General features: G+C 36.8%; 1 protein-coding gene across 7 annotated transcripts in view; it reads left to right on the top strand.

Annotated features, from left to right (window-relative positions):
• Fbxw11 (F-box and WD repeat domain containing 11) overlaps nucleotides 1-27,508 on the top strand; it is a 103,050-nt gene that overhangs the window by 37,914 nt on the left and 37,628 nt on the right. For 3 of the 7 annotated variants that reach the window (XM_048333933.1, XM_048333931.1, XM_048333936.1), the window contains 2 exons: nucleotides 17,243-17,305; nucleotides 20,950-21,175. In XM_048333933.1, the coding sequence (XP_048189890.1) occupies nucleotides 17,243-17,305; nucleotides 20,950-21,175 (289 nt within the window). Of the gene's footprint in view, nucleotides 1-11,081; nucleotides 11,101-17,242; nucleotides 17,306-20,949; nucleotides 21,176-27,508 lie in introns of those variants that run through there. The other 4 variants (XM_048333937.1, XM_048333932.1, XM_048333938.1 and 1 more) reach the window with 2 other exon arrangements.

Raw genomic sequence — 27,508 nt, 5'->3', positions numbered from 1 at the left:
GAACAATTTTCATGCACTATTTAAGGAGAAGTGTTCCCCAACTATTTTTTCCATCTTTGATTCCCTTCTCCCACTTAGATTTTTTAAAGCAAATCTAAGATAGATTAATTGAAATTTTTTCTTGAAAAATCACTATTTTTGGCAGCATTTAGATAACACAGTTGGTATTTTTCTCATTTCTTTATTGTTAAAGTGATTTATAGAGGGGTTACGTTTCATACGTAAGGCAATGAGTACAGTTCTTATTAAAGAGTATAAAAAGACATGAAGGCTGTGCATGGTAGTATACTTCTGTAACCCCAACATTTGAGTGTTTGAGGCAGAAGGATTGGGAATTTGAGGCTGCCTGGAGTACATAGTGAGACTTTATCTCACTCCAACACCTCCCCACCCTCATTTTTTAAAAAAGATATGAGCAAGGTGCCATTGGCTCATACCTATTATAATTCTAACTACTCAGAAAGCTGAAATCTGAGGATTGCGGTTTGAAGCCAGCCCAGGCAGGAAAGTCCGTGAGACTCATCTCCAATTAACTACCCCCAGCCTCCAAAAAAAAAAAAAAAAAAAAAGCTAGAAATGGAGCTGTGACTCAAGTGGTAGAATGCTAACCTTACATAATAAAGCTCAGGGACAGCACACAGGCCCCAAATCCAAGCCCCAGGACTGGCACACACACACACACACACACACAGAAAAAGACCAAGTTTTCTTTGATCCCATCTCTTACTTTCCAGTGTTATCAGTTAACCATTGCCACATATTACATATATCATTATTCAGTTTGTAATATTTTTAATTGTCATACATTGACTATATCAGTGTGTAAAACCCTCTTCATATAACTGCAAATAGGCTATTGTTTTATCTCAGAAATTCCCTGTTCTCTATTGAGGGTACTTTACTCTGTAGGATGTAATGACTTTAATAATGTAAGTTTACAAATGCCTATAAGGATGCATGATTGCATCCATACAGGAAATTCCTTCAAGTGCAATTGCTTTGTCAAGGAAAATCAATTTTTTAAATTTTAACTAAATTATTTATAGAGAGAACTGTTTGATAATCTTTCAATTTATTGTCACCAAGAAACAAATGTTTCTGGTTTGTTGTTTGTCACTAAAACGTGCATTATTTGTTGATTGGAGGTTATGCAATTGTGCATTTTGCTTTGTTATAGTAAAAATGGACTTCCCCTAGAATAACTACATCTCAGCTTCTTTTATTTACTTACCATCATGTTACAGAATTGGCCTGAGATTAGTAAAAATCTAAGTCTTTCATTAATGATTCTTTGTCATTCCAAGATTTGGGGTTTGAAGGTGTGTTCCCACATTTCTGAGAACTTTTAGAAAAGTGCAGACTTTTTTGGGGGGGAGGGGGGAGTGTCTAGAGGATTGATAGCCACAGCACAGTTGCTTTCATGGAGAGGCACCAGTTTATTTCCTGTCATTAAAGAAAAATGTAATGTTTACTTTAAAATATTTAAAATGATGCATACTTGTTCAAAATTACTGAAGAAAACAAAATCACTTATACCATACACATATTTGCCAAAGACCTGCTATCTGCCATACACTATGCTGTGCCCTGGAAATGCAAAGAACAAATTGCCAGTTTTCATGGGTACTTTGCACATAAAAACTCTCTCAGTGTAAAAAACCAAGGGTTACTTGTAAAATCTCTGTTCTTACAGGGTGCACATTAGTTATTTAACTTTCCTTACCTGGGGTACAGTAGCTCAAGCCTGTAATCCTAGCTACTTGAGTGGTGGTGATGGGGGATTCATGGTTTGAAGCTAGTCTAAACATAAAAAATTCATAAAACTGCATGTCATTCAATGGCAATGATATTTGTCCATCATCCCTAGCAACAAAAGTTATATTGTTCATCTTTAGGACAATAGAAAATGAAAAATTGAGGGTTAAAATACTAGTATTTGTGATGAGAAGTAGGAAGAAACTGCATGTAATTAATTTTAAAGAAAAAGACCACCATAAAGAAAGTTACCCAGGGAGATCCTGTAGAAATCATAGGAAAGGGATGAATGGGTGTATTGTTGACCAATAGTGAATGGCTGGGACAACACAGGAACCTATAAAGTTCTCAGTACTCGTTTAAGACATTTATTGAGTTTATCTGACAATGGTTGCTTAAAAAACAAAAAAAGAGGAGGCAAACATACTTTACATGGGCTGGGAATATGGCCTGGTGGTAGAGTGTTTGCCTCATATACATGAAGCCCTGGGTTTGATTCCTGAGCACCACATACGTAGAAAAAGCCAGAAGTGGTGCTGTGGCTCAGATGGTAGAATGCTAGTCTTGAGCAAAAAAGAAGCCAGGGACAGTGCGCAGGCCGTGAGTCCACGCCCCAGGACTGGCAAAAACAAGACAAAACAAAACAAAACAAAATCACATTTATTCTTAGGGATATGGTCCCATAGTTTGAAGTGCTACATGAACAAACCATTGAAAAGTTGCTTATGATCTAGTTTGAGATAGCCACAAGTGTACAGAAAAGTTGCAGGTACATTGCAAAGGACTATTTATTGCTGTCTTAAGTTCAGAAGTAAAACTGACTGAACACTGAGCTGTCAAAATATTTTAGTGTGTATTTCCCACAAAAGGGGATGTTTTTACCTAATCACAGTATGAGTCATCAGTAAACTATAATGTTGAAACATACTGCCATCTATCTATTCCTTAGTCCCTATTTAAGTTTCAAGAAAGGTCCTAATGTTGTCTTTTAGTAAAACTATCCAGTTCAGAATATTTCATTGCCTTCAGTAGTTATTCCTCTTTCAATCAGGAACAGCTTCTCAGTTTTGTTGATTTTTATGACCTTTATACTTTCAAAGATTACAAACTAATTATTTTGTAGGGTATACTTACCAACTTGTATTTATTGCCTCCTTATGACTAAATATCCCTTATATTTTCCTTTGGTAGCAGTAGAAAGCATTGCAGTTTTCTTCTCATTGCATCCCAGAAGTAGCACATGACTAATAAAATATTTTGTGGAAAGTTATTTTGAAACTACATAAAAGTAGAATTACAGTCTTTCTCTTACTGTGTCAGTATGAAAGATTTTCTTATTTTGTAAGTTGTTATTATTTTGATAGTCTAGTCAGAGTTTGGCTAGTGGCTGTGTCTAGAATGTTGGGTATTTCTGTATTCTTTTGATCTGTCCTCATAATAGTTTAAATAGACCTTATACTTTGTTGCAACAGTTTTGTTCCAGGCTCATCTCATATTTCCCATACTCAGCCTTAGAACCAGCCATTTCTCCAAGGAGCCCTGGTGTCTTTTGGTGAAGAATGGTGTTGATCTGGAAGGCAAGTGTGCTTAACACTAGACCCTCTCAGCCACCTGTTAGGAAATAAACACACACACACACACACACACACACACACACACACACACACACACACACATATTTTTGTTTGTCTTCAAACCTCCCTCCTTTTCTATGTACTAAAAACCACATGAGCTCATACTGATATAACCAGCCAGCTCCACTCTAGTCCTAGCTGTCTGTGAGTTAACCCTTTTCGTATTTGTAACTCTCTTCTCAAACAGTGAAGAACTTGGCTTCTATTTTCTACAAAATACTTAACTTGCTCCAGTCCTAGCCTGATTCACAGTAGTAATTTAAGAATCACATACTCATATTACTAACCAAAGTGAACTTTTCTTTACCATTAAACTAACCAAAGTGAACTTTTCTTTACTATTAAAATTTTTTTTGTTTGTGGCTATTCATCCAACTATTGAGTTACAGATTCACTGTTAAGTATGAGTGTGCTATTAATTTGAAATATACTTAGGTTCATTTCTTTCTGTTGAGAGTTCATCTCTTGTTCTCCCATTCATTGTTGATTTGATTATTTATTTGAGCATGTATAAATAGTTAATGTAATTCTAAGAGTCAAAAAATAGGCACAGTGCTACATGACTTTAGTTTAGGATTGGAGAACTGTGCGTTTCAATGACACTGTGCTAAGTAGTGAGATCTGCTCTTAGATACACATGTCCATGCACATACACATGCACTCACCTAACGATGTGCATATGTCTTCTAAATTGTTCCTGGTGGATAAGTGATCTATTCTTAATGACTTATTCAGTTTTTTTATACATCAGTGAGCAGTGACATGTATGTATACTTTAACCTTTTTCCTTACTTATATAAAAGGAAGTGTATAATATATAATCTTTTGCTCTTTGTGAACGTGTGACCTCAAAATTATTATCTTACTAATTCACAGAGGCCTTTCTTCTTGTTTTCTATTATGTTCATATGCAAATTATTTATGCAGCTAGTCTCTTATGTAAGAGCATATAAGTTATTCCCATTTTTAGAAAATTATAAATGATAGCTTCTGTGGATAGCCATGTATGTATTTTCATATTATTGTTGAATTAGTGAATTTTCACAGACAATGCTGAGAATTGGGGTTGCTAGGTCTATGCATAATTTGTTTTTGCTAAATATTGCCAAATTTTGTCCTGTAGAAAGAGTATGTACATTTGCCTTCCTACCAGAAATAGATGAGAGTGCGTCTCGGCCTCCCTACTGCTTCAACAGAATGTGTTGTCATGCTTCTGAGTATTTGCCAATAAGCTTTGTGAAAGTGGAGCTTTCATTTGCATCTTCAATTTTGAGTGAATTTGAACATTTTTTCTCTGTTTAAGGGCCATGTTTGTGTCTTTTAAAATGTTCATTAGAACATTATAGCATGCATGAAAATCTCATAGTGAAATCCCATTATTTTGTCCATTTTAGTTTGTATTTTTATAACCCTCTACTTAAGAGGTTTTTAGAGATACTAGTCCCTTTATTTATGACACATTAAAACCATTTCCCCCAGTCTGTCATTTTCCTTTAAGCTTATAGTTTTGGTTTTTTTTTAGTGCTATGTAAAAGTCCATAATTTTAATTACTTTCTCCTCTCTTCCTTTTTTCCCTCTCCTTCCTCCTTTTCTTTTTCTCTTTTGCACCTGGACTTGTATAGTTATATCATACTTAAAAGAAATTTACCAGTTTTCTTCCATTGCTTACAGTTTAGTATTTAAGTTTTAGATTCATTTGGAGTCTATTTATGTACTTTATGTGAAGTAAAGATCTAATTTTATCTCTTTCTAAATTGCTAACCAGTTGTCCTAGTACTATTACTTAAAAAGTTTTGCAGTCAGTTGAGATGCCACTGTGCTTAATTTTCATGTGTACTTGGAGGATCTATTTCTGGACTTTGTATTCCATTGGACTGAAATCTGGCAAGCTGTGATACAAGCCAAACCCAGTGGGTTTGTGTAAATCCAGTTGTACAAGAGCATATCCACTCACAGTCACTTATGTCTTGCTGCTCTCCAGACACAGCAGAGGAATTGAGTAGTTATCTTTATTTCCTTTGCTGACCCCTGTGTTGGAGTAATTTGCATTTATATACCATAAAATAGTCACATAGGCAGAGAGGACTGTTGTATTATTTGATGTCTGGTCCTCACAGTAGCTTTTCTTTATCATGTTTCTGTTTTAACAGCATATTAATTCCTAAAAGTTTGTTTTCAACCTGCTTTCAAAGGGTAATTTTACCAAACCTTCAAAGAACAAATAGGCCAGAAATGCCAGAAACTGTTCCTCAACATTGATTTTGAAGGAAACGTTTTTCTTTTGTGGAAATTATTTCTAGTTTTATGTTTTATCAGAAATGATTATTTTCTAATCTTTTTCTTCATGATCTAACTTTGGATCACTTTTCAGTCATCTTCATGAATTCCTAAAAGCACATTTAAATCTTTATTACCAGGCTAGGTAAATACAGTCTTATACCTACTTTAGAGATCTGAATATCTTTTCATTATTGTTTATTCCCTGTACTTTTCCTGTACTTTTGTCCTCTTCAGCTTTTTTGTACTATGAATAGTACATGTAGTATATTTTCAATCTAGGTATCTTTTCTTTTCTTTTTTCTTTTTTTGGCCTGTCCTGAGGGTTGAGTATTGGGCCTGGGTGGGTGCTGTCCCTGACCTCTTTTGCTCAAGGCTAGCATTCTACCACTTTGAGCCATAGTTCCACTTTTAGTTTTTTAAGTGGTTAATTGGAGGTAAAAGTCTCACAGGGACTTTTCTGTCCCTGCTGGCTTCTGTGATCCTCAGATCTCATCCTCCTTATAGGCATGAGCCACTGGCACCTGGCTTCTTCCATTTTTTAAGTGGCATTATTGCAACTTTGTAAGCTTATGACATTTTAATGCCCTTGTGTTTATTTAGTTCCACAATTAATTACTCAAAATATTTACCATTAACCTTCTCCTAAAGTTTTTTAAGTCCTCCCTTTCCCTTCTGTACCTGGTATTGAACTGGGCCTCACATTTGCTAGGCAAGCACTTTGCCACTTGAGCCATGCCTCCAGTACTTACTTTAGTTTGTTTTTCAGATAGTTTCCCTAACTTTGTGCTCAGGCTAGAGGAGAACTATGGTACTCCTCTCTTTTCTCCTATCTCTACTCCTGTCTCTACTTCCCAAGAGGCTGAGGTTACAGATATGTACCACCACACCCAGCTTTAGTCATTTCTTGATTACTCAAGAGCATCTGTGGCTTACCCTTTATTTTCTAAAGCTTTTTGGAAATAGGAGTCCAATAATATTTTGTTTGGTAAGTAGTTTTTGATATAGTTGAGAATGTGCTTTTAAAATAATAGCAAATTTCTTTTAGGCTAGAGACTTTTTTTTTTGTGCCAGTCCTGGGGCTTGAACTCGGGGCCTGAGCACTGTCCCTGGCTTCTCTGTGCTCAAGGCTAGTGTTCTACCACTTGAGCCACAGAGCCACTTCTGGCCTTTTCTATTTTTGTGGTGCTAAGGAATCGAACCCAGGGCTTCATTCATGGTAGGCAAGCACTCTACTACTAAGCCACATTCCCAAGCCCTAGAGACTCTCTAAAAACATTTTTTTTATTATCTTTAAGTAGTTGTGCAAAGAAGTTGCCATTTATCAAAGCAGTTTATGAATACAGTGCATCCATTTCCTTATGATTGGTACAATATCATTTTTTCTGATGGTTAAGTAGAATTCCATTGTGTATATATACCACAGTTTCTTGAGCCATTCGTTCATTGAGTGGCTTCTGGGCTGATTCCATAGACTTGACTATGGTAAATAATGCTGCAGTGAACATGGTTGTGCTGGTAGTTTTAGCATGGCCTTGTTTGTGCTCTATTGGACAAACACTAGGAGGGGAATCAGTAGGTCATGGGTAGCTCTATGTTTTAAGTTTTGAGGAACCTCCACTCTGCTTTCCAGAGTGATTGAATAAGTTTACATTCCTACTAACAGTGTCATAGAGTTCCTTTTTGGCCATGTCCATGCCAGCATTTGTTATAGTAATAAAAACAGCTTGGCACTGGCACAAGAATAGGCCTGAGGACCAATGGAACAGAACAGAATACCCAGAAATGAACTCACAGACCTATAACCATCTTTTATCTTTAAAGCATAATTATTTCCTGTATCTTTTGCAGTTTATTATTGTAAACCAATTAATTCCCTGTAATACTTGGAGGAGACCCTTTAAACATATGGTTTACCTTTCATTTTATTTCAGAAAATACTTTTCTGAAATAGTTTTTTTCTTTTTAAAAATAACAGCTTTATTGAAACATTATTTATAATTCACTCATTTAGACTGCAGTTCAGTGATATTTAATATGTTCAGAGTTGTACGGCCAATACCGTAATGGATTTAGAACATTTTCATTACTTTGAAATGTACTGTCCTTAAACTGTCACTCCCTGTGCTGTTCATCTACCTAGTTCTAGGCAACAACTTTGTCATCTTTGTTGTTATTGTTGTTTTTGTTTTTTGTTTTTGCCAGTCCTAGGCCTTGGACTCAGGGCCTGAGCACTGTCCCTGGCTTCTTTTTGCTCAAGGCTAGCACTCTGCCACTTGAGCCACAGCACCACTTCTGGCCATTTTCTGTATATGTGGTACTGGGGAATTGAACCCAGGGCTTCATGTATACGAGTCAAGCACTCTTGCCACTATGCCATATTCCCAGCCCTAGGCAACAACTTTGATTGCAGCCTTAAATATTATTTCTGTTCCATTATGTTAGTTTTTTGTTCTTCAGAAGCCCAAATTACATATGGGTTGGATCTCCAGTGTTACTTTTTCAACTTTCTGCTCTTTTATTGTTTCTTCCTCCCCTTCCCTCCGTGTGTGTGTGTGTGTGTGTGTGTGTGTGTGTGTGTGTGTGTGTGTTTTTCGTTCCTGTTCTGGGGCTTGAACTCAGGGCCTAGGCACTGTCCCTTAGCTTTTTTTTTTCCCCATTAGGCCAGCACTATACCAGTCAAGCTGTAGCTCCACTTCTGGCTTTTTGCTGGTTAATTGGAGATGAGAGTCTGATGGACTTTCCTGCCTGGGTGGGTTTCAAACTGTGCTTAGATCTGAGCCCCAAGGATTACAGGCAAGAACCACCAATGCCCAGCTTTCCCCTTCTTTTGTTGCCCAGGTTGGCCTAGAGCTCTAGGCACTCCTACCTGTGCTTCTTGAATACTAGGCTTATGCTGTGTGCTATAACTATCTAGCCTTTCATCTCATTTTCAGTCTCTTGAGTTGTTTTCTTGGTGTTTCTTTAATGGTGCTAGTGTTTTCTATTTATTTATTTTGATAGACATTGTAGTTTATTTACTAAGTTGGGATTTTGCTTTAAATTCTGAGTCCCTCATTTATTTGTGTGTAAGGGTACATTTGTGTTCTTGAATTTTAATTTTGGATTTGAGGTTTTCAAAAAGTGACATGAAATGTTTTAGAGCATACAGTGTTTATTTCCGTTTATTGTAATTCTTTTTTGTTTGCCAGTCCTGGGTCTTGAACCCATCCCCTGAGCACTGTCCCTGGCTTCCTTGTGCTTAAGGCTAGCACCCCACCACTTGAGCCATAGCACCACTTCCCAGGAAAGGAAACTCACCAGAATTGTTCATCCAAGTTTTCTCTCATAGAACTCCAGTTAAGGAAAGCTTGTTACTTTTCTCCTGCTACTTCATTGTTTTTTTTGTTTTGTTTTGTTTTATTTTTTGCTGTTATTTCATGTATGGAGGTTCATTTGCTGAATTTCTCCTTTATTTTTATTTTTCCAGTCTCTCTCTCTCTCTCTCTCTCTCTCTCTCAATAGATGAATGTGCTTGAAGTACCTTAAATGTACAAGATTCCTAAGTTAAAGCATAGGGTTTTTTGTTGTTTTTTTCTTGTCTTTTTCTCTTTTTGATGATACTAGTGTTTCAACTTAGGCCTTTGCACTTGGTAGTCAGATTCTCTACTTCTTGAGCCACATCTTCAGCCCTTTCTGCTCTGGTAATATTATTCTTACTAGCATCAGTCATTTGTACAAGAGGGTTTTATTTGAATGTGTCCATTTATGTATATGCACACCTTGATTAGTCATTCCTTATGTCATTCTCCTTCCTCCCCATACCCTTTCTCAAGCCAGTCTCAGAAATATTTGTTCTGTTTTCACAAACGTACCCAAAGTATTTTGATCATATTTTTTGCAATGCTACCACTGGTATCCACATTCCAGGAAGGATATGTTTCAATTCTTTCAGTTTTGTTATATTGCATGTTATTTTTCCAAAAGAATATCACCATGGTGTGCCACACATGCATGTACTGTACTTTAATTAACTAAGTTGATCATTTATATTTATACACATGTGTATGGGCCTGTATGTGTTTATGTTTATCTCCTAGATCTAGCATCCAAATATGAGGGAAAGTATGTTACTTTTATCTTTCTGAATCTGGCTAATTTTGATTAATATAATGGTTTCCTGATCCATTTACTGCCAATAAATTTCATTCTTGTTTAAGCCTGCTTAACACTGCACTGTGTGTATGTCTGTGTTATAATACATACATACATATACATAGTCACATATGTATTAAATGACATTTTCTTGACCCATTCGTCTGCTGTAGGGCACTTGGACCATTTTCATAGCTTGGCTACTGTGAACAGTGTTGCAGTGTACATGGATGTGCAGGTGCTTCTGTTATATCCTAACTTACATTCCTGTGAATAAATGCCCCAGAGCAGTATCACTGGATCATTGGGCAGTTCTACTTTTAGCTTTTGAGGAACTTCCATAGTGATTTCCATAGTAGTTGCACTATTTACATTCCCTCTAACGATGTAAACTGTACCTTATCCTCATCAGCATTTGTTGTTTGTGTTCTTGATGAGGGCCATTCTGACTGGAGTGAGATGGAATCTCAACATCATCTTCCCTTTCCCTTTCCCTTTCCCTTTCCCTTTCCCTTTCCCTTTCCCTTTCCCTTTCCCTTCCCTCCCTCCCTCCCTCCCTCCCTTCCTTCTTTTTTTCTCTTGCTTCTCTAGTCCTGAGTTCAAGCCTGGGTGCTGCTGCTGAGCTTTTTTTTTTTTTTTTTGCCAATGTCCAATGCTGTACCACAATTCCACTTCGTCTGACCTTTTGGTGGTTATTTGGAGATATGAGTCTCATGGATTTACTGCTTGGGCTGACTTTGGCAGTAAGCCTGAGATCTCAGCCTCCTGAGTAGCTAGGATTACAGGCTTGAGCCAGTGGCACCTGGCTATTACATTTTTTAACTACCACTATCTTTACTCCTACCAAATGGTCTTGAAATTGGTCTTTTTAAAAGTCTTTTTCATTAATTTGGTGAGGTGTTATTTTTCTAGAAGTGTAAGGTGCATCATTAGGGTATTAATTTGAGATAACAATTTTTTGATGCAGGCACTTACAAAGCATTGCCTTTGTTGAATCTCAGAGGTTTATTTGATAGATTGTTTTAATTTTCATTGGATTTTAGGGCTTCTTGGATTTCCCTTCATTTGTTCAATGACCCCAGTTATCATTTAACAATTTGTTGTCTCAGTCTCCATGTATTTGAAGATTTTCTGTAGTTTTAAGCTCTAGTTTAATTCCATTGTGGTCTGGTATAAGGGGTTATTTTAGCTTACTCATATTTGCTAAGCCATTGCTTTATATCCTAGAGTATGATCTATAGTGAACAGAGTTCCATGGGCTGCTGAGAAGAATATGTATTATGTTGGATGAAATTCTCTGTAAATGTTTTGTCAAGTTAGTTTGTTCTGTTTTGTTTTCACCTTTCCCTTCCCCTACTTTTTTGTAATTGAGGACTTTATTTATTATTATTTTTTGGCCAGCCCTGGGCCTTGAACTCAGGGTCTGAGCACTGTCCTTGGCTTCTTTTTGTTCAAGGCTAGCACTCTGCCGCTTGAGCCACAGCGCCACTTCTGACCGTTCTCTATATATATGGTGCTAGGGAATTGAACCTAGGGTTTCATGTATACGAGGCAAGCACTCTTGCCACTAGGCCATATTCCCAGCCCTGAAGACTTTATTTTGTAGAACATTTTTAAGGTCACAACAAACCAAGCAGAAAGAACTGAGGGTTCTCATATACTTTGTCTCTATATATGCACAGCACTGCATATTGACTTTGCTTTTTTGTGGATTCATTAGAGTTTTCTATGTGGACCATCATACTGTCAGCATACTTTCTGTTACTTAAGTTTTTCGTTTATTTTTCCTACTTTATTAAACTGAGTATGACTAGTGGAATTTGCATTCTGTCCAAGTGCCTTCTTGAGTTTGAGAAAGGTGCCTGACCATCTTTAATCATGAATAGGTTTTGAATATTGCCAGATGTCCAAGCTCATCTATCAACACCATCTATTCTGTTGGCTGTAATCTATTTTTAATATTAAACTATAGTTTTGTAGTGAGTGGTGTCCTTCTGCTTTCATTTCTTAAGCTTGAACTCAGTGACATGTGTTCTCAGCTTACTTCCTCATGACTGTTGCTCTACCAAGTGAGCCTCATCTCCATCTTGACTTTTTTGCTAGTAAGAGTCTTGCAGACCCTACTAGCTGTCTTCAAACTGTCATCCTTCCATCTTAGCCTCATGAGTTGCTAGGATTACAGGCAAGAGTGCATTTGTTTTGTAGCCAGCTTCTAGTAAGTTTTAAAAATCAGCTTTGACTTCGAAGCACTTTGAAAGCCAACTTTATTTTTCCCCCCAAGATTATTTTGGCTGTCCAGTAGAGTCTCTTGAGATTCATGTAAATTTTAGGATACATTTTTCTTTCTGCAAAAAACAAAACATACACTGTTAGGATATTGACAGAAATTACATTGAACTAACATCGTAAATCTTGCAATCTGTGGACAAGGAGTATTTTGTTATTGTTTCTTTAATTTCTGTCAACAACATTGTATACTTTTTAGTTTAAACTAATGTGTATGTACTGACTTTTATAATTTTCTTTTCATTCTCTTTATTTTTGAAATTCATTCACGAAGCATAAATTTTCTTCCCTCTGAAGAACTTTAGCATTTCTTTGAATTTGGAGAGTTAGGGTAATGTAAAGTTCAGGAAGCTAAATGAAAGAAATATTTCAAGGAGGAAGTATTCAACTTTGTCTATAGGTCACAGAAATTTAAGGAATGTAAGTTGAACTCTGATTTAAAAATTAATTTGAAGGGCTGGGGATATGGCCTAGTGGCAAGAGTGCCTGCCTCATATACATGAGGCCCTGGGTTCAATTCCCCAGCACCACATATACAGAAAATGGCCAGAAGTGGCGCTGTGGCGAAAGTGGCAGTGTACTAGCCTTGAGCAAAAAGAAGCCAGGGACAGTGCTCAGGCCCTGAGTCCAAGCCCCAGGACTGGCTAAAAAAAAAAAAAAAAAAAAATTAATTTGAAGTCTGTTTTGATGAAATAAATGATTATTCAAAAGAAATCTTCCATTTACTAAATACACATTCTCTTGGATTTTCTGGACTTAAAGTAGGTTGAATGAGAGATAAGTGTAGGGTGAGATTTATTGTAATGTCATATTGTGTGTCTGATGCCTATTTTTTTTTAATCAGGAATATGACTTTTTTCCCTTGATTTGAAGTGGGTTATTTAAAGAGTATTCTTGTTGTATCATGCATCTTTATTTATTATGGCTTACCATTTTTGTTTTCAATTTAGTTATTTAAAAAAGAACAAGTCATTTTGCATGTCATAAAGCTCATAGGTTTCACATAAGCAGTGTATCTATGAACGATCACCGTAAGTCAGCTTCAGGACACTTTTATTGTACCGGTAATGTGTATACCTTTTCACTGTCTTAATAATGTATTCAATGAATAGAAATTAGTATAGCGCTAACTATCAAATTTATCTTAGTAGCAGTTGTGCAGTTTAAAAAATCTTGACTTATTTCAAGATTTTGAAAATATTTTATGGCTTATTCTAATATAGGCTTATTGCTTGATTTCTAGGGGAGTTCAGGATTAAAATATGTTAAGGATATCCAGGTATGGTTGAGTTTTAGTGGCTTCTGGGCTACCAACGAGGATACATATGGTCTAGATTGTAACTATGGAACTAGACCAATGAAACCTTTTGGAATTGTTTGGGGCCAAAAGAAAGGGAAAGTGATAGAAGGAGAGGGATTAATCAGAATACATTGTAAACGTGTGGAAATATAGCAATGTAAGCTTAAAAAAAAAAAGAAAGAAAATCCAGTTGATAGCTTGAATTCTTTTACCACTTCACTAAGTTATCACAGTGTTCACTAAAGTGCACTTAGGTGTATGAGGTTATATTTGGATGTTGTTCTTTTCCATGGACAGTTTGTACTTAGGCTTGTGTAGTTCTGTTAGTCAATTCAACTAGAGATTAGAACTTGGTATTGCATTGCAGATTCTTAAACTTAGTTTTTCATGATTACCTTGGTTCCTTTGGCTCTATTTCCATATTGAATTCTAAGGAATTTTATATAGCTCATTTGTTGTTACTGAGGAGGATAAGGAGAGAGGGAAGCCTACTGGGACTTTCATGTTGTAGACATCAAGATTATGTTTTGAGATCATTTCTGCACTTCAAAGGACAAAACGACAGCCAACAAACTGGGGGAAGATCTTTACCATTTATACATCTGACAAAGGCCTAATATCCAAAGTATACAAGGAGCTCATGAAACTATCCCCCAAGCTAGACACAACCAACACATAGGCAAAGGAGCTAAATAGAGGCTCCACAGAAGTAGTAAGAATGACCAATAAACATGTGAGGAAATTCTTAACATCTCTGGCCATATAAAGGAAATGCAAATCAAAACAATATTGAAATTCCATATCACCCCAGTAAAATTGGCAGACATCAAGAATTTGAACAATAACAAATGCTGGCAGGGATGTGGTGGTGGGGGGGAAAGGAATCATGTTGCACTGTTAATGGGAATATAAACTAGTACAACTATTCTGGAAGGCAATTTAGAAATGCCTCAAAAAACTAAACATAGGGGGCTGGGAATATGGCCTAGTGGTAGAGTGCTCGCCTTGTATACATGAAGCCCTGGGTTCGATTCCCTAGCACCACATATATAGAAAACGGCCAGAAGTGGTGCTGTGGCTCAAGTGGCAAAGTGCTAGCCTTGAGTAAAAAGAAGCCAGGGACAGTGCTCAGGCCCTGAGTCCAAGGCCCAGGATTGGCAAAAAAAAACAAACAAAAAACAAAACTAAACATAGAATTACCATAACCAGAACATTATGTAAGATCATGATACAGTTAAGTGACTTGCACATCCATGTTCATGGGAGCACTATTCACTATAGCAAAACTGGAAACAGCCCAGATTCCCTACAGTGGGTGAGTAGATCAAGAAAATGTACGTGGTACATATATGCAGTGGAATTTTACTCATTATGTCATTTGCAGGGAAATGGATGGACCTAGAACAAATCATATTACGTGAAGTAAGCCAGGCTAAGACAGACAAATAGTGCCTGTTTAATCTCACGTGGAAGCTAGATCTAAAAGACAACTATTTGTGATAACATATACAGTGCTCAGTGCATTTACACACAAGCATACTAAAGGAGATTGTACTTAGGGCACGAATCCAAAGGCATAACACCTGTGAAAAACAAAAATACTGTTTATCAGAACGAATATCAGGAAGTAGAAATATGTTGGTGGGGGTGGGCCAAGGGGAGACAGAGGAATGGAGAAAGGAAAGGTGAACAAATGTAGTGATTATAGTCAATATACAATGGACTGTGTAATTTGAAGGAAAGTGGGAGTATAAAGGAAGGGGTGACAGTAACTAAGAAGCATTGTACTCATGGCTTGACTTATGGAATTGTAACCCCTTTGTACAACTACATAATAATAATAGTAATAACAATAATAATAATTTTGAAAAAGTTCAATGCCTGGCTATGAGAGGCAATCATTAAATAGTTAAATGGTGATCACATTTTTAGTATAACTGACTGGCTTTATAAGTATTACTGGCAAAAGATACTCAAAGCACAGGCATTACATTCTGGTGGTATTTGGTATAAGTAAACATTTTGTTGTTGTAGAAGAAATGAAAAGAATTGGGTTTTCCCACCATAAAGATAGTGGATTCTGGGCAGTCTGTAGGGACAACTGATATATTTACTTTTACTTTGGGTAAAGTATTAAAGTAACCTAGTTTAGGACAAATGAATGAGCATTTCCTCCAGTTTGCTTGGAGACTTGGGGCAAGGACCTTACTACCTATCTTTTTTCTGCATCATTCCATAGTCCTTTACATGTTTTGTTCTCTCATGTTCCCAACCATGAGTCCTTATCCTTGCTACTTATTTAACACTGTGACATTCAAAATGGCTTCCTAGCAGCCATACTCTGGGGATGGCACTGAGTTACTGTTCTTATTTTGTTCATTCTTCTAAGGAAACTTGCTGGCTTTATTAATCCCTGAGTCTTTTCAAGATGGCAAGGAATTAGACTCCTTTCTTCCTACTTAAGGTTGTTTATTGCTGCTTCCACTCTAGCCCTGATTTGGACAGTTGGACATACTGCCTTCCTTTCTAGCTAGAAGTGGCTTTCATGTTCAGTGATCCTCCTGCCTCCTTATCCCTGTTGTAGACCTTAAGGCTCAAGGGCTCTTAAGATTTTATTGAAGAAGCCAAGAAATTTTGCCTATAGTGAGCTATTTGGAACCATTCTACCAGTCTCTGAAGTTAGAAAAGAATGAAAGACAACCTGGAGCGAGAGGAAGTAGGTTCTTTAAAGCAGGAGGAAATAGTACCTTTTTTGAAGTAATTAATTACTAAGCACTGTGCAATGACACCAGACTGCACGCCTGGTCAGATCCATCTGTGTGATCAGCCAGAGCAACTAGTATGCTCAGTGATGACTCATTTACCATTACATATACTGGCAGTTTATAAATGGATCACTTAGAAGTATTACATAGGTTGAGTCCCAGCATTTTAGGACCTGAAGAATATAAAGGAAAATCTGAGATAGGCTAATTCCCTAAAGGAAATAAAAAGAATCTGTGAACATTGATCATTTAGGCAGATCTATAGTGTTCTTTTTGAATAATTCTTGGGGGCAAATACTGCAGTTTAAGTTTTGTGCTCCAGCCTTAGAATTTTAGATTTGGGAGGGAATCTTAGACCACTGTCAATAATTGAGCTATTATTCCTTTCAGGGCACTATCCCCTCCCTTCTTCTTCTCATTAAGTTTCCATTTTCCATTAAGTAGGAGCAGCAAAAGAGAAAATCCAGTCATGTATAATCTCCAGTTAATGGGCATCTATTGAGTGTCTAGGTCATCAGAAAGAATAATTACACAATGCCTCTTTTGTGCAATAAGCATAAAACTCAAAAGATAGTGCATTCCCGAGGCAAGCCAGATTGTTAGTAGCTTATAGCATCCTTCTCTTCAAGGAAAAGTTTGGGGCACCTATGGTACTTGCTTAAGGGCATTGCACAACCATTCCTGAAACTAGGCTATCAAGAGAGGAAAGGTGGGGGCACATTTCCAAGGCTTTGTCAGTTTTAATTGCCAGTGTTTGATTAGCATATATTCTGGTAAACATTTTGTGCAATCATTGGAACTTTGTAAATCTTTGAGTTGTGTTGGTTTTGCCACAAGTAAAAGAATAAGTACAGTGACTGCGTCAGTGCTACTCCCACAGTTTAGCCTTGATATGCTTGCTTTTGTCTAGCAACTACTCATTCATGAAAGATAAGCCTGACTTAACTCCCTTCACCCAAATGCCACATATTTTCCACAAGCCAAAGAGTTCTTGGATTCATGTTGATAAGCTCTAATTTGGGTTCTCAAAATTATGTCTTATGTTTGCAAAACTCAGCATAATTCAAATAACCTGTTTTTCCCCCCTTAGAACACTTCAGTTATGGAAGATCAAAATGAAGATGAGTCCCCAAAGAAAAGTACTCTTTGGCAGGTAGGAATGATAAGATAGCAATTGACGTACTGTAGTTGAGTTACTCCCAAGTTCATGACCTTAGTAAAATCAAGAGCTGAGCTTTTTTTTTTTTCTTTTGTGCAGTTTTGCTAGTTTCAGAATCCACCCTACTTTGTCATCTTTTCCTGAGGGAAGTGGCACTACAAATAGTAAAGAATTTTGGAGTTTTCACAAAGATTCTCTAAAGTGGCTATAGCCAAAAATGTTTGATATGTGGCATAGTTGGGCACCCATCCTTTGACATAGAGTGGTACCATGTCACACTCCGAATGTGTACATTTATGGTTTTATTTAGCTCCTGGTCCTCATTTTCTCTTTCCCATTTATTTTTGTTTCCCCGTTTGTCTCCTCTTCTCAACTCTATTTTTAGTTGCTAGTTTTCTTCCAAACCTCCAGATCTGGTGGAGGGGTAGGAGGAAGAATATGTAAAGTTTCATGGTTTGGTGATTTCATCAATTATAATAATATACCTTTACAAGGCAAAGCAAATCTAAATCTGAAGAGAATAATATAAAATAATTCTGTGAGTTCACTTGACTGAAACCTAAAGAAGTAGATTAGTTAACAAGAATAATGTATAGACAACATATGTAAGATGACACAAAAAAATGCGAGAAAGGTTTTACTGGTCTGAGCCGGGAAATGGAAGTCAAACATGAAAATTGCTATATAATAATGCAGGTGACCCTATTTTTGTTTTTTAGCATGTGCAAACTGGATTTTGTATCTTTTATATTCATTGTTTTACAATAGGACTGTCTTTATTTTTCAAATTGCCATAGTTCTTAACAGTTGAGCTTTGAGTTTTTTTTTAAAACCTATTTTCTAGTTAGTTTGTTCATGGTATATACAAATACTCTAATGAGACTAGATGGTTAAGAACCTGGCTAGTAATGAACTAATGATTCCTTTGCTTTTAAAAGGAAATAATGGGTGTGAAAGTGCTTTGTAAATTATAAGGCAGTGCACAAAGGCAAGTTAATAACATCATTATATTTAACCTGTTATGAAGGCAATTATTTTGTAAAATTATCATCACCAAAAATATATAAATGAAGGAGTAAATGTGACTTATCTTCAAGACAAGACATGTTTGGCATTTCTGTATATATTCTTTATAGTGGTGTGCTCCCTTTTTGTGATCATAATGCGGCGCCTTTTTTTCTTAATATTTATTTCATGTATGTCTCTTATTATGATTTTACTTTATGAACCTAATTTCAATGACTACATTCTAACTTTCCTATGTAGATGTGTTATAATTCCACCAGGTGCCTATAATTAGGTAGTTCTAATTTTTTTAAATTATAACATACATGATGGTTATTTTATGCTTAAAGGTAGCATTGATGGCCTTTTTTATATCTATCAATATTGTCATAGCAAATAACTTTTGCTTCATAGCTATTTTGACCTCTTACTTTTGGAGTCTGTTAGACAGGGATGTCTTTCTACAAGCAAAATTTAAATATTCCTGATCATTGATGCCCCCTGGTGTTACATGGTGCCCTGAGCTCTCTCACCCAACTTTCTGGGGGAAAAATATGGACACCAGGGTAATAAGATGAATGAGGTGGAAAGTGAAAGTCTTCTGATCCTGCCTCTCTAGATGTAGATATAAGGACTTACTTCAAACAGGAAACTTAGAAGGTTTTGTTTTTTGTTTTTAATCAAGAATGGTTGAAAATTGATCTGGAGATTTACAGAGGATATCTTCTTTCTGGGATAGGTTAACTCTTTTTTTTTTTTTTTTTTTTTTTGGTTGGTCGTGGCACTTGAACTCTGTGCCTGGGCTGCTGTCCCTGAGCTCTTCAGCTAAAGGCTAGTGTTCTACCATGTGAGCCACAGTGCCACTTCTGGTTTTCCGGTGCTTTATTGGAGATAAGAATCTTACAGGCTGGGAATATGGCCTAGTGGCAAGAGCGCTTGCCCTCCTACACATGAAGCTCTCGGTTCGATTCCCCAGCACCACATATATGGAAAATGGCCAGAAGGGGCGCTGTGGCTCAGGTAGCAGAGTGCTACTAGCCTTGAGTGGGAAGAAGCCAGGGACGGTGCTCAGACCCTGAGTCCAAGACCCAGGACTGGCCAAAAAAAAAAAAAAAAAGAATCTTACAGACTTTTTTGCCTAAGCTGGCTTTGAAGCACAGTCCTCTGGTCTCAGCCTCCTGAGTAGCTAGGATTACAGGTGTGAGTCACTGGCACCGGGCTAGGTTAATTCTTCTTTAAGTTAGGTGACATACTAATAACAAAAGCTCTTGTTTTTTTTCTGTGTAAGGTTCTGAAATGTAGGGTCCTAATGAAATGAATATATACATTGCTAATTTAACTTTTCAGCTCTCAATTCTCTTGTGTGTTCTTCTTTTGGATACTACCTGGGGGGAGGCTATCAGAGGAGTGATGGTTAGATGACTTGCTTGGGAAGTGTTTGACAGCAGGGATAATTTTGTTTATAAACAGGGAAGTGACTGGTCTTATCAAATCAGTAGTAGTTGTGGCTTGAGTCTAGGGATTCAGATTATTTTTCAAGGCTATCGTTCAGTGTAATGTGCATAGATTTTTTTTCTTTTTCTTTCCTCTGGGGGCAGTGTCAAGGATTAAACTCTCCCAATGAGCTAATATTCCGTGTCCTATAGTTTTTACTAAGAACAGACACACACACACACACACACACACACACACACACACACACACACATGTTCTACAAGGACATGTAGGTAGATTTGATGAAAAATTCATATGGTATAAGAATGTATTTGTTACTCAAAACACCTACATGAAGCAAGAAATCTTGTAGATTCATGGTTTACTTTGAGTAATTTTCTGAGAAGATACACAGGAAGTCTGAGAACTTGCTAGAAATGCAAAGTCTCAGGCTCTCTAGATACATAGGATTAGAACCCCGGGACTTGTCCTGACAGACTGGACTTTGTGTGTTCAGGACAAGATAGTAGCTTCTTACCTAGATTCTTTTGCCGCTAGTAGGCTGAACGTGTACTCAATGGAAAATTTGAGAGCGTGGGGGAGGTAGAGATAATCACATTCACATAACTTTTGTTTCAGTATATTGTCATATAGTTGTTCTATTATTGTTTATAATTTACCATAAGCTAATTCATAAGCTAAGCTTTACATATAGGCATGTATTTATATAGGTATGTATATGAAAAAACATAGTATATGTACTGTTGGGTACATACTGTCCACTGTTGCAAGGGTCTTAAGAGTTACATCATATATAAGGGGGACTGGTGTATATAGTATTTACTTTTTTGAGGAAGTAAAACAAACTATTTTTAGTTAATAACTTGCCATTTTGCCATCAGGAAGTTAGTTCCTCTCCAGAATTAGTTATCTAATAGCCCAAGTTTGGAATAAGCATGGGAGAATGGTTATTTAAGATGATATTGGCTTTAACTGACATTTAGTTATAACTTCTGCATTTAGTGTGGTAACTGAATACATTTTTAATTCCTTACTGAATTAACTAATAAATAAGTTTGACTTTCAAGTAAAATTGGCATGTTAAGATTAAATACTTAAGGGTATAAAGCATTTCTAATGAAATATCAGTTAGATCTCATTCTTTTGTCAAACTATCCATTTATTATTTTCTAAAATAGATAAGCAATGGAACATCATCTGTGATCGTCTCCAGAAAGAGGCCATCAGAAGGAAACTACCAGAAGGAAAAGGACTTGTGTATTAAATATTTTGACCAGTGGTCTGAATCAGATCAAGTGGAGTTTGTGGAACACCTTATTTCACGAATGTGTCATTATCAGCATGGACATATTAACTCTTACCTGAAGCCCATGTTGCAGCGGGACTTCATTACAGCGTTACCAGGTAACTGTACTTGACAGCTGAGGAGCAATGGAAGAATGCCTAGCCTCAGAGCCTAGGTGGGGCTGAATGCATGTTTGTGAAGGAAATGAATGAGTACTATGTGAGCCATTATTTCTTGGAGCCATACACTATATGTATAAATTTAATTTTAGTTTTTTGTCATCTGCCATTAATTATTGATCAGGGCTATTGCTTTATTTATTTTTTTTATTTTTTATGTTTTAAGAAATGACACTTTAAAGTTTTTTTTGACACTTTAAAGTTTTGATGTAATCTATACGCAGTCTTCACTTTGCCTTTATATATGTAAATAATATATACATAATATGTATATAGTATACACAGTGCATACATATCACACACACACAAACACACACATGCACACGCACACACACATTGTTGGTTTTTTGTGCTGTCCCTGAGGCTGGGATTTGTGGCCTGGGGTAGTCCCTGAACTCTTGCTCAAGGATAGTGTTCTATCACTTGAGCCACAGCTCTACTTCTGGCTTTTTAAAAAATGGTTTATTGGAAATAAGTTTCGTAGACATTCTTGCCCGGGCTGGCTTCAAACCTTGATCCTTGATCTCTGCATCTTGAGTAGCTAGGGTTACATGAGTGAGCCACTAGCACTCTGCTTTATATGTAACTTTAAAAATACAGAACTGTTTTTTCCTTCACTTTGTATGCTTGTGAAATATCCCAGACTTTACGATGTTCTGAAGTGGTTCTTGGGCAGAAGCAAAGGAATAAAGAAAACTAGTAACATGTCTTTATTGTATCTTGTGCTGGCTTCAAACCATGATCCTCAGATCTCAGCCTCCTGAGTAGCTAGGGTTACAGGTGTGAGCCACCAGTGCTCAGCTTTATTACATTTTTTGAAACTCATTTCTGCATTCCCTCTCTGAACACCTTCCCCTACAATCTCTCTCTTACACATACATAGGCAGGACATGTGTATGTGTATGTATACAATACATATACACACATACACGTGCATTTCTGGTTAAGCTTATTTTGAGTTTTCTAAAAAGAGTCTTTACTCTTAGGAGCAGTCTTAGGTTTAGAGCAAACTTAAATGAGAATTACTGAGAATCTCTGTATCTTTTTACTGTCGTCGTCCTCTTCTTTATGCATAGTCTGTCCCACTGTTGATGCCTACAGCAGTGGTGTGCACCTGTTCTAGTCCACAAACTTACTCTGACATATCACCATTCCACAAGTCCATAGTACATTAGGGTTTTTTTAAGTGCTCTAAGTTTATAGGCTTAGACAAACATAGAGTGACATGTACCCATCCTTATAAATATCCTACGAAGTAGTTGCTCAGTTCTTGACTTTATGACCTTCTCTTCTGTCTCTTAAACTTTAGTGTTTTAAATTTGGTGTAAGATGTGAAGATTTTACTCAGAGGGAGACTACTGACCGTAATATTTTGCTCCAATGCCATCAATGTAATGTGCTGGTTACTCTGCCATGCCAGGATAGGTCCAAAAAAAGCCTAGGATGAACAGTACCATTGCATTTCCACAGGCTGTTGTCTTGTCAGGTTACAGGTCCTCCCTTAGCTGCCCGTGATTCTATGCTGTCAGTACTTCCATAGTGCATAGGGCTGGAATCAGGGCTCAGGCCTGAAACCTGGGCTGCAAATTAGCAGGCCAGCTTCTGATTTCAAATTCCACTACTTGAGCTACAACCCCAGTCCTGATTTCTAAGCCTTCTTCCAAAATTGTTAATGTTTATTTCCTGGGAAGGGAGTACAAAATATATTTTAGAATTAGTTTAGGAAGTTTGACTCTTCTGTTATTTTTCATGTTAAAATGTTGTATGAATTATCCATGTCTCAGATTAGTATCTTTAGAAAAGCAAAATATGAACCAGAATTATAGTAATAAATTTCTGAAAGGAATCTTAGCCACTAGTTCTCTTTTTCCTTGTATAGATTAGGAAGTTGAATGAAATGCTTGGGTCATACATACATTTTGGTGGTTGTTTAGATGCCAGGAGGCTTTGGTTTAAAAATTAGTGCAAAGGCTAAATAAAATCACTTAAAAAGAGTCTGTGGACTTTTCCTGCTCCACCTGGCTTCAAGCTTCAAACTGCAGTCCTCAAATCTCAGAATCCTGAGTAGCTAGGATTACAAATGTTTGCCAGTGGCGCCCAGCTTATAAGTGCAATTTCAACTAAATGAAGTCATGCCTCCATTTCCTCAAGCAAATCAATTTATTGTTTGCTTTCCACTGTTATAATTTTATTTGCTTCCCTTTTTAATTAGAGTCCCAAATGGCTAACAGGGAATGCCCTTACATTTACAGAATAGCCACAAGGTGGCACTGTGGCAGTTCTTTTAATTTACTGAGTTTAATTTCAAGCAGTCCCTTCTTTGGGGAGTGCACACCCCTTGGAGAAGAGGCAGAACAGACGAACATGTGTTATGTATATAAATATGGTTAATATAATTGCATACAATTCAGTTTTCATTATAGCAAGTTTTAAGGCATTGTCCATATCTATTAATGTGGAATTTTGTGGTATTGAATGTTATATGAAATGAATGGGCTGTTGGCTGGGACATGGAAATATTTTTGTTAAAATGCTATTTGTTTTAACAGGATTTGATCTGAACATATGTCAGTATATTTCATACACATGAATCTAATAGCTGGAGACAGGCTGGCCAAGTTGATTGTGTTAGTGTCTACTAGACTTGGCTTAAACCTGGCTATAATTCTTTAACACAGACCCTGCCTTAGGAGCATTGTGGGAAAAACAGGCTCATGTGTATATGCACACTTTGATTTAGTAACATGTGGAGCAACTTTCTGGTGATTATACTATCTTGATGTTTAACTTTCTGTAGGAGGTCTTGAGTTTGACTTTTTTAATGGTTAATTGGAGATAGGAGTCTCACAGACCTTCCTGCCCCAGGCAGGCTATGAATCACAGTCCTCCTGATCTCAGCCTCCTGAGTAGCTAGAATTACATGGTGTGACCTACTGGCAACCAGCAACTTTGATTTTTTACTTTGTTAAAATTGATAATCACTTTAAACACTTGATTGTGAAAATATTAGTTCTATAAAAATCATCTATACTTTTGGCATTTTTAATGTTTACTATGAATATTGTACCTGTCAGTGTGGGAGAAATGGAAAATGTTTGTGGTTTCTGGCTCCTTTTGGTTCAGTGGAAAAAGTGATAATTATGATATGCTTTTCTAAAAATCATGGTAAATGTTTAGTCTGCAATGTCAATTTCTGTCGGCTAGGTTGTGGTTTGTAAAAACTGTTGTTAAAGAGCAGTTTTATACCACTTGAAAAATAGGTATATTGCACTTCAAAAAATAAGATAAGCATTGATGATCAGTTTGGGGAGGTGTTTAAGCAATTCAGAATTTTGAAACACTTAGCTTCCTGGCCATGGTTTATTATTTATCTTACCCTCAAGTAAGGTTGGAAATCATTATGGACTATACATGTGAGAAACTAGATCATAGGTCTTGAGAGATGGGGAAAAACCAGAGCATCGCTAGGGCTTTAGGCTGGGTACAAAGATCCCAGTAAGACAGAGAGGAAAGATTAGACAGTTATATAACATACCTGTCACCCAGTGGATACTCTGAGGATATCAGTTTAAAAACAGAAAACAAAACCCCAGAAATGCTTTTCCTGAGGTAATTGTTAGAACTTTTAATTATTCCCACTAACTTCTGAATTGATATTAGAGTTATTTATGCCACGTCATTGTTTGGTTTTCTGGATACTTTTTAGAAAAAACATTGGACTTTGTTATGGGAGCTTCTTTCACTTCATTTCTGTGAGAACCTTTTGGCTAATTCTAAGTGAAAGTCACCCATGGACAAACTATTGCCTTTTGTAGTTGCATTGTTTTTTGTTAAAAAGTTTCTAACTTTCGATTTTATTAGATCTGGGACCTGAAGGGGAAAGGGACAGCAGAGCTGAGTGGGAAAGGAAGTTTCTTTGAGGCTGTTCTTTGAAATGTTTTTCTAAAATAATGGAAGATTCTATAATTGCATGATCCTACGCAGTTGTGTTCAAACTGACTGTAGTCAAGGGCATTGAAATGACATCACACATTTTTGAGTTTCATTTTGTTAGTTTTATGTACATATTGAGCTTTGAAATTTGTGCCTTTTAATTGTGTTTATTATTTGAAATTTCCAGACTTTGATGTGGTGCCTGTAATTAGCACAAAGTAATGTCTGAAGTACTATGGCCTCCTTTTTCTGAGGCTGCAGTATGTCCGCTTGTGGCCTCAGGAGAGGTGGTGGTGGGAGATGGGGGGGGGTGTTTGCAACATGATAGAGTAATGAGAGCCAGATACAAGTTCTTAGGAAAAATGCTGAGCTTTGACACCGCAGAGTACTTTTTTAAGCTTGGGCAAATGTACTACTTCATTTAGTAACTTCTTTGTCCTAAGTAGTCTTGAAAATCAGGAAGTTCCAAGATCTCCATGGCCCAGGGGATATCTAGTCCATGGTCCCCAAAATAGAAAGTGTGTGATTCTTAATCTTCTTCAAGCCTTTTGGAGAATATGAGTCTTATGTCAAAGCTAAGAGAGGACTTAAATTTTTGCTGTTATTACATGTTACTACATAGGTGAAGAATGCTACTTAGCTCCCTTGACCGCCGATAATCAGCTAAGGAGATTTGGGGGGAGAGGAAGCAGAAGGAATGCTAGTATTTATTGAGTACCTGTTATGTATCAGGTTCCTTTTGTCTGTTATTAGCCCTCCCAGGTAAGTTGGAGGAATTCCTACTTTGTAAAATGAGAACATTGAGGGTTTCTGTCTTGGAGAGTTATTTTGTAGATGATACAAAACAGTCCATTTAAAGCATATAATATCATTCTTACGTTGTGGAAGTTGGATCCAGAAAGGAAAATGGATTTGCTTAATGTCAAGTAGCAGTTGACAAAACTAAGACTCAAGTCAGATTATATTACTTGATATCTAATACAACTGAAAAATACTGCCTCCTCTAAGGATGAGGTGAATTTACAGTCAGAACCAAAGTAAATCAATCAGTCTAGCCTCCAGAGGTGTCACTGAGTTGTTGGTTATTTAGACTAATCGCTTTTGAAAAGAGTAAATATGTGTTAGATGTTTACTTATTTAAAAACTTAATGATAGTGTAGATGTGAGGATTCTGTGAAGAGAGGAGACCAAACAGAACTAAAAAGGGTTTCTTCACTATAAGCCAGTAGTTCCCAAATTATTAGAAGTAGTGACACTAATTAAAGTGTGGATTTCTGGGCCTCATCAACCCGAGATTTGTCTAGGAGGTCAAGAGATTGGGGGAATCTGTTTTTGTCGCTGTCTTTTTAAACACCAACACAGGCTTTACCTAAGCTCTTGGTCTGACACTGACTTCTTTGTCATGTAGAATTTAGATGCTGCTTTCCCAGTTCACATACAATTGATGGAACCTTGGAGAACAGAAAAGACAACTCCCTTTGTATTCTTGTCTTGCTATTTGTTTTATCTTACAGAGAGCAGAGGAATTGATTAGCAAGATTGAGTGATATGAACATAATAAACTGTGTCAAGTGGTTGTATTCTAATATGTGTAGAAACAAGCAGGAAATTCAAAGATGAGTTGAATTTGTTATCGTGTGGCTAGACTCTTTTAAGAAAAATAATTTAAGTATGGTTTTGGTATGACAAAATTATAGTCAGGATGAATACAGACAGCCTCAGTTTATGATAGCTGAGTTATTGTGAATTTGATATTGTGCTGAATGTGTTAGCCATAGTGATTGAGATATATGTGATTATCCATGGGTTTTACTTAAAGATAAGATGATGAAAGAACATGGTCATGATGATGATGATGAAAGCACATGGTTGGTCATGGAGATCCACAAAAAGATGGTCTGAGTCTTTGAGAATGGCATCCAGAAGACTAAAACCCAGTGTCATATTGCCCCAAATGTTTAGAATGACCCAAGAGAGTAATAAACAAAATATTTGAAGGATATTGCTTGGAGGAGCATTATAAAAATCGAAGTGCTGGGTTGCTTAGATTAAATGGTATAGTGGCAGTAGATAGAAACAGTATAATCACCCTCATGTAATGTTTTGTTTTTCCTTCCTAAGACTAATGGCCTTAAATAAAGAATGAAAAAAAATTGTAGTAAAGATTTGAATATGTCTAAGAATACTGTGAACAAGTAGGCCTAAAAACATTGATTACCAAGATAATGACAAAATCTATGGTGGTGAATATCAGAATTGAGGAACATTGAGAAGAACCAGAAAACTGGTGCAGAGCTCCTGGGTGCAAGTGTCCTTGTGTAGTTTGTTTAGTCTTATATA

This window comes from Perognathus longimembris, chromosome 25 (genome assembly GCF_023159225.1).
Source record: "Perognathus longimembris pacificus isolate PPM17 chromosome 25, ASM2315922v1, whole genome shotgun sequence".
NCBI lineage: Eukaryota > Metazoa > Chordata > Mammalia > Rodentia > Heteromyidae > Perognathus > Perognathus longimembris.
The sequence above is the reverse complement of the archived record's forward strand: the minus strand, read 5'-3'. Positions and strand labels throughout refer to the sequence as shown.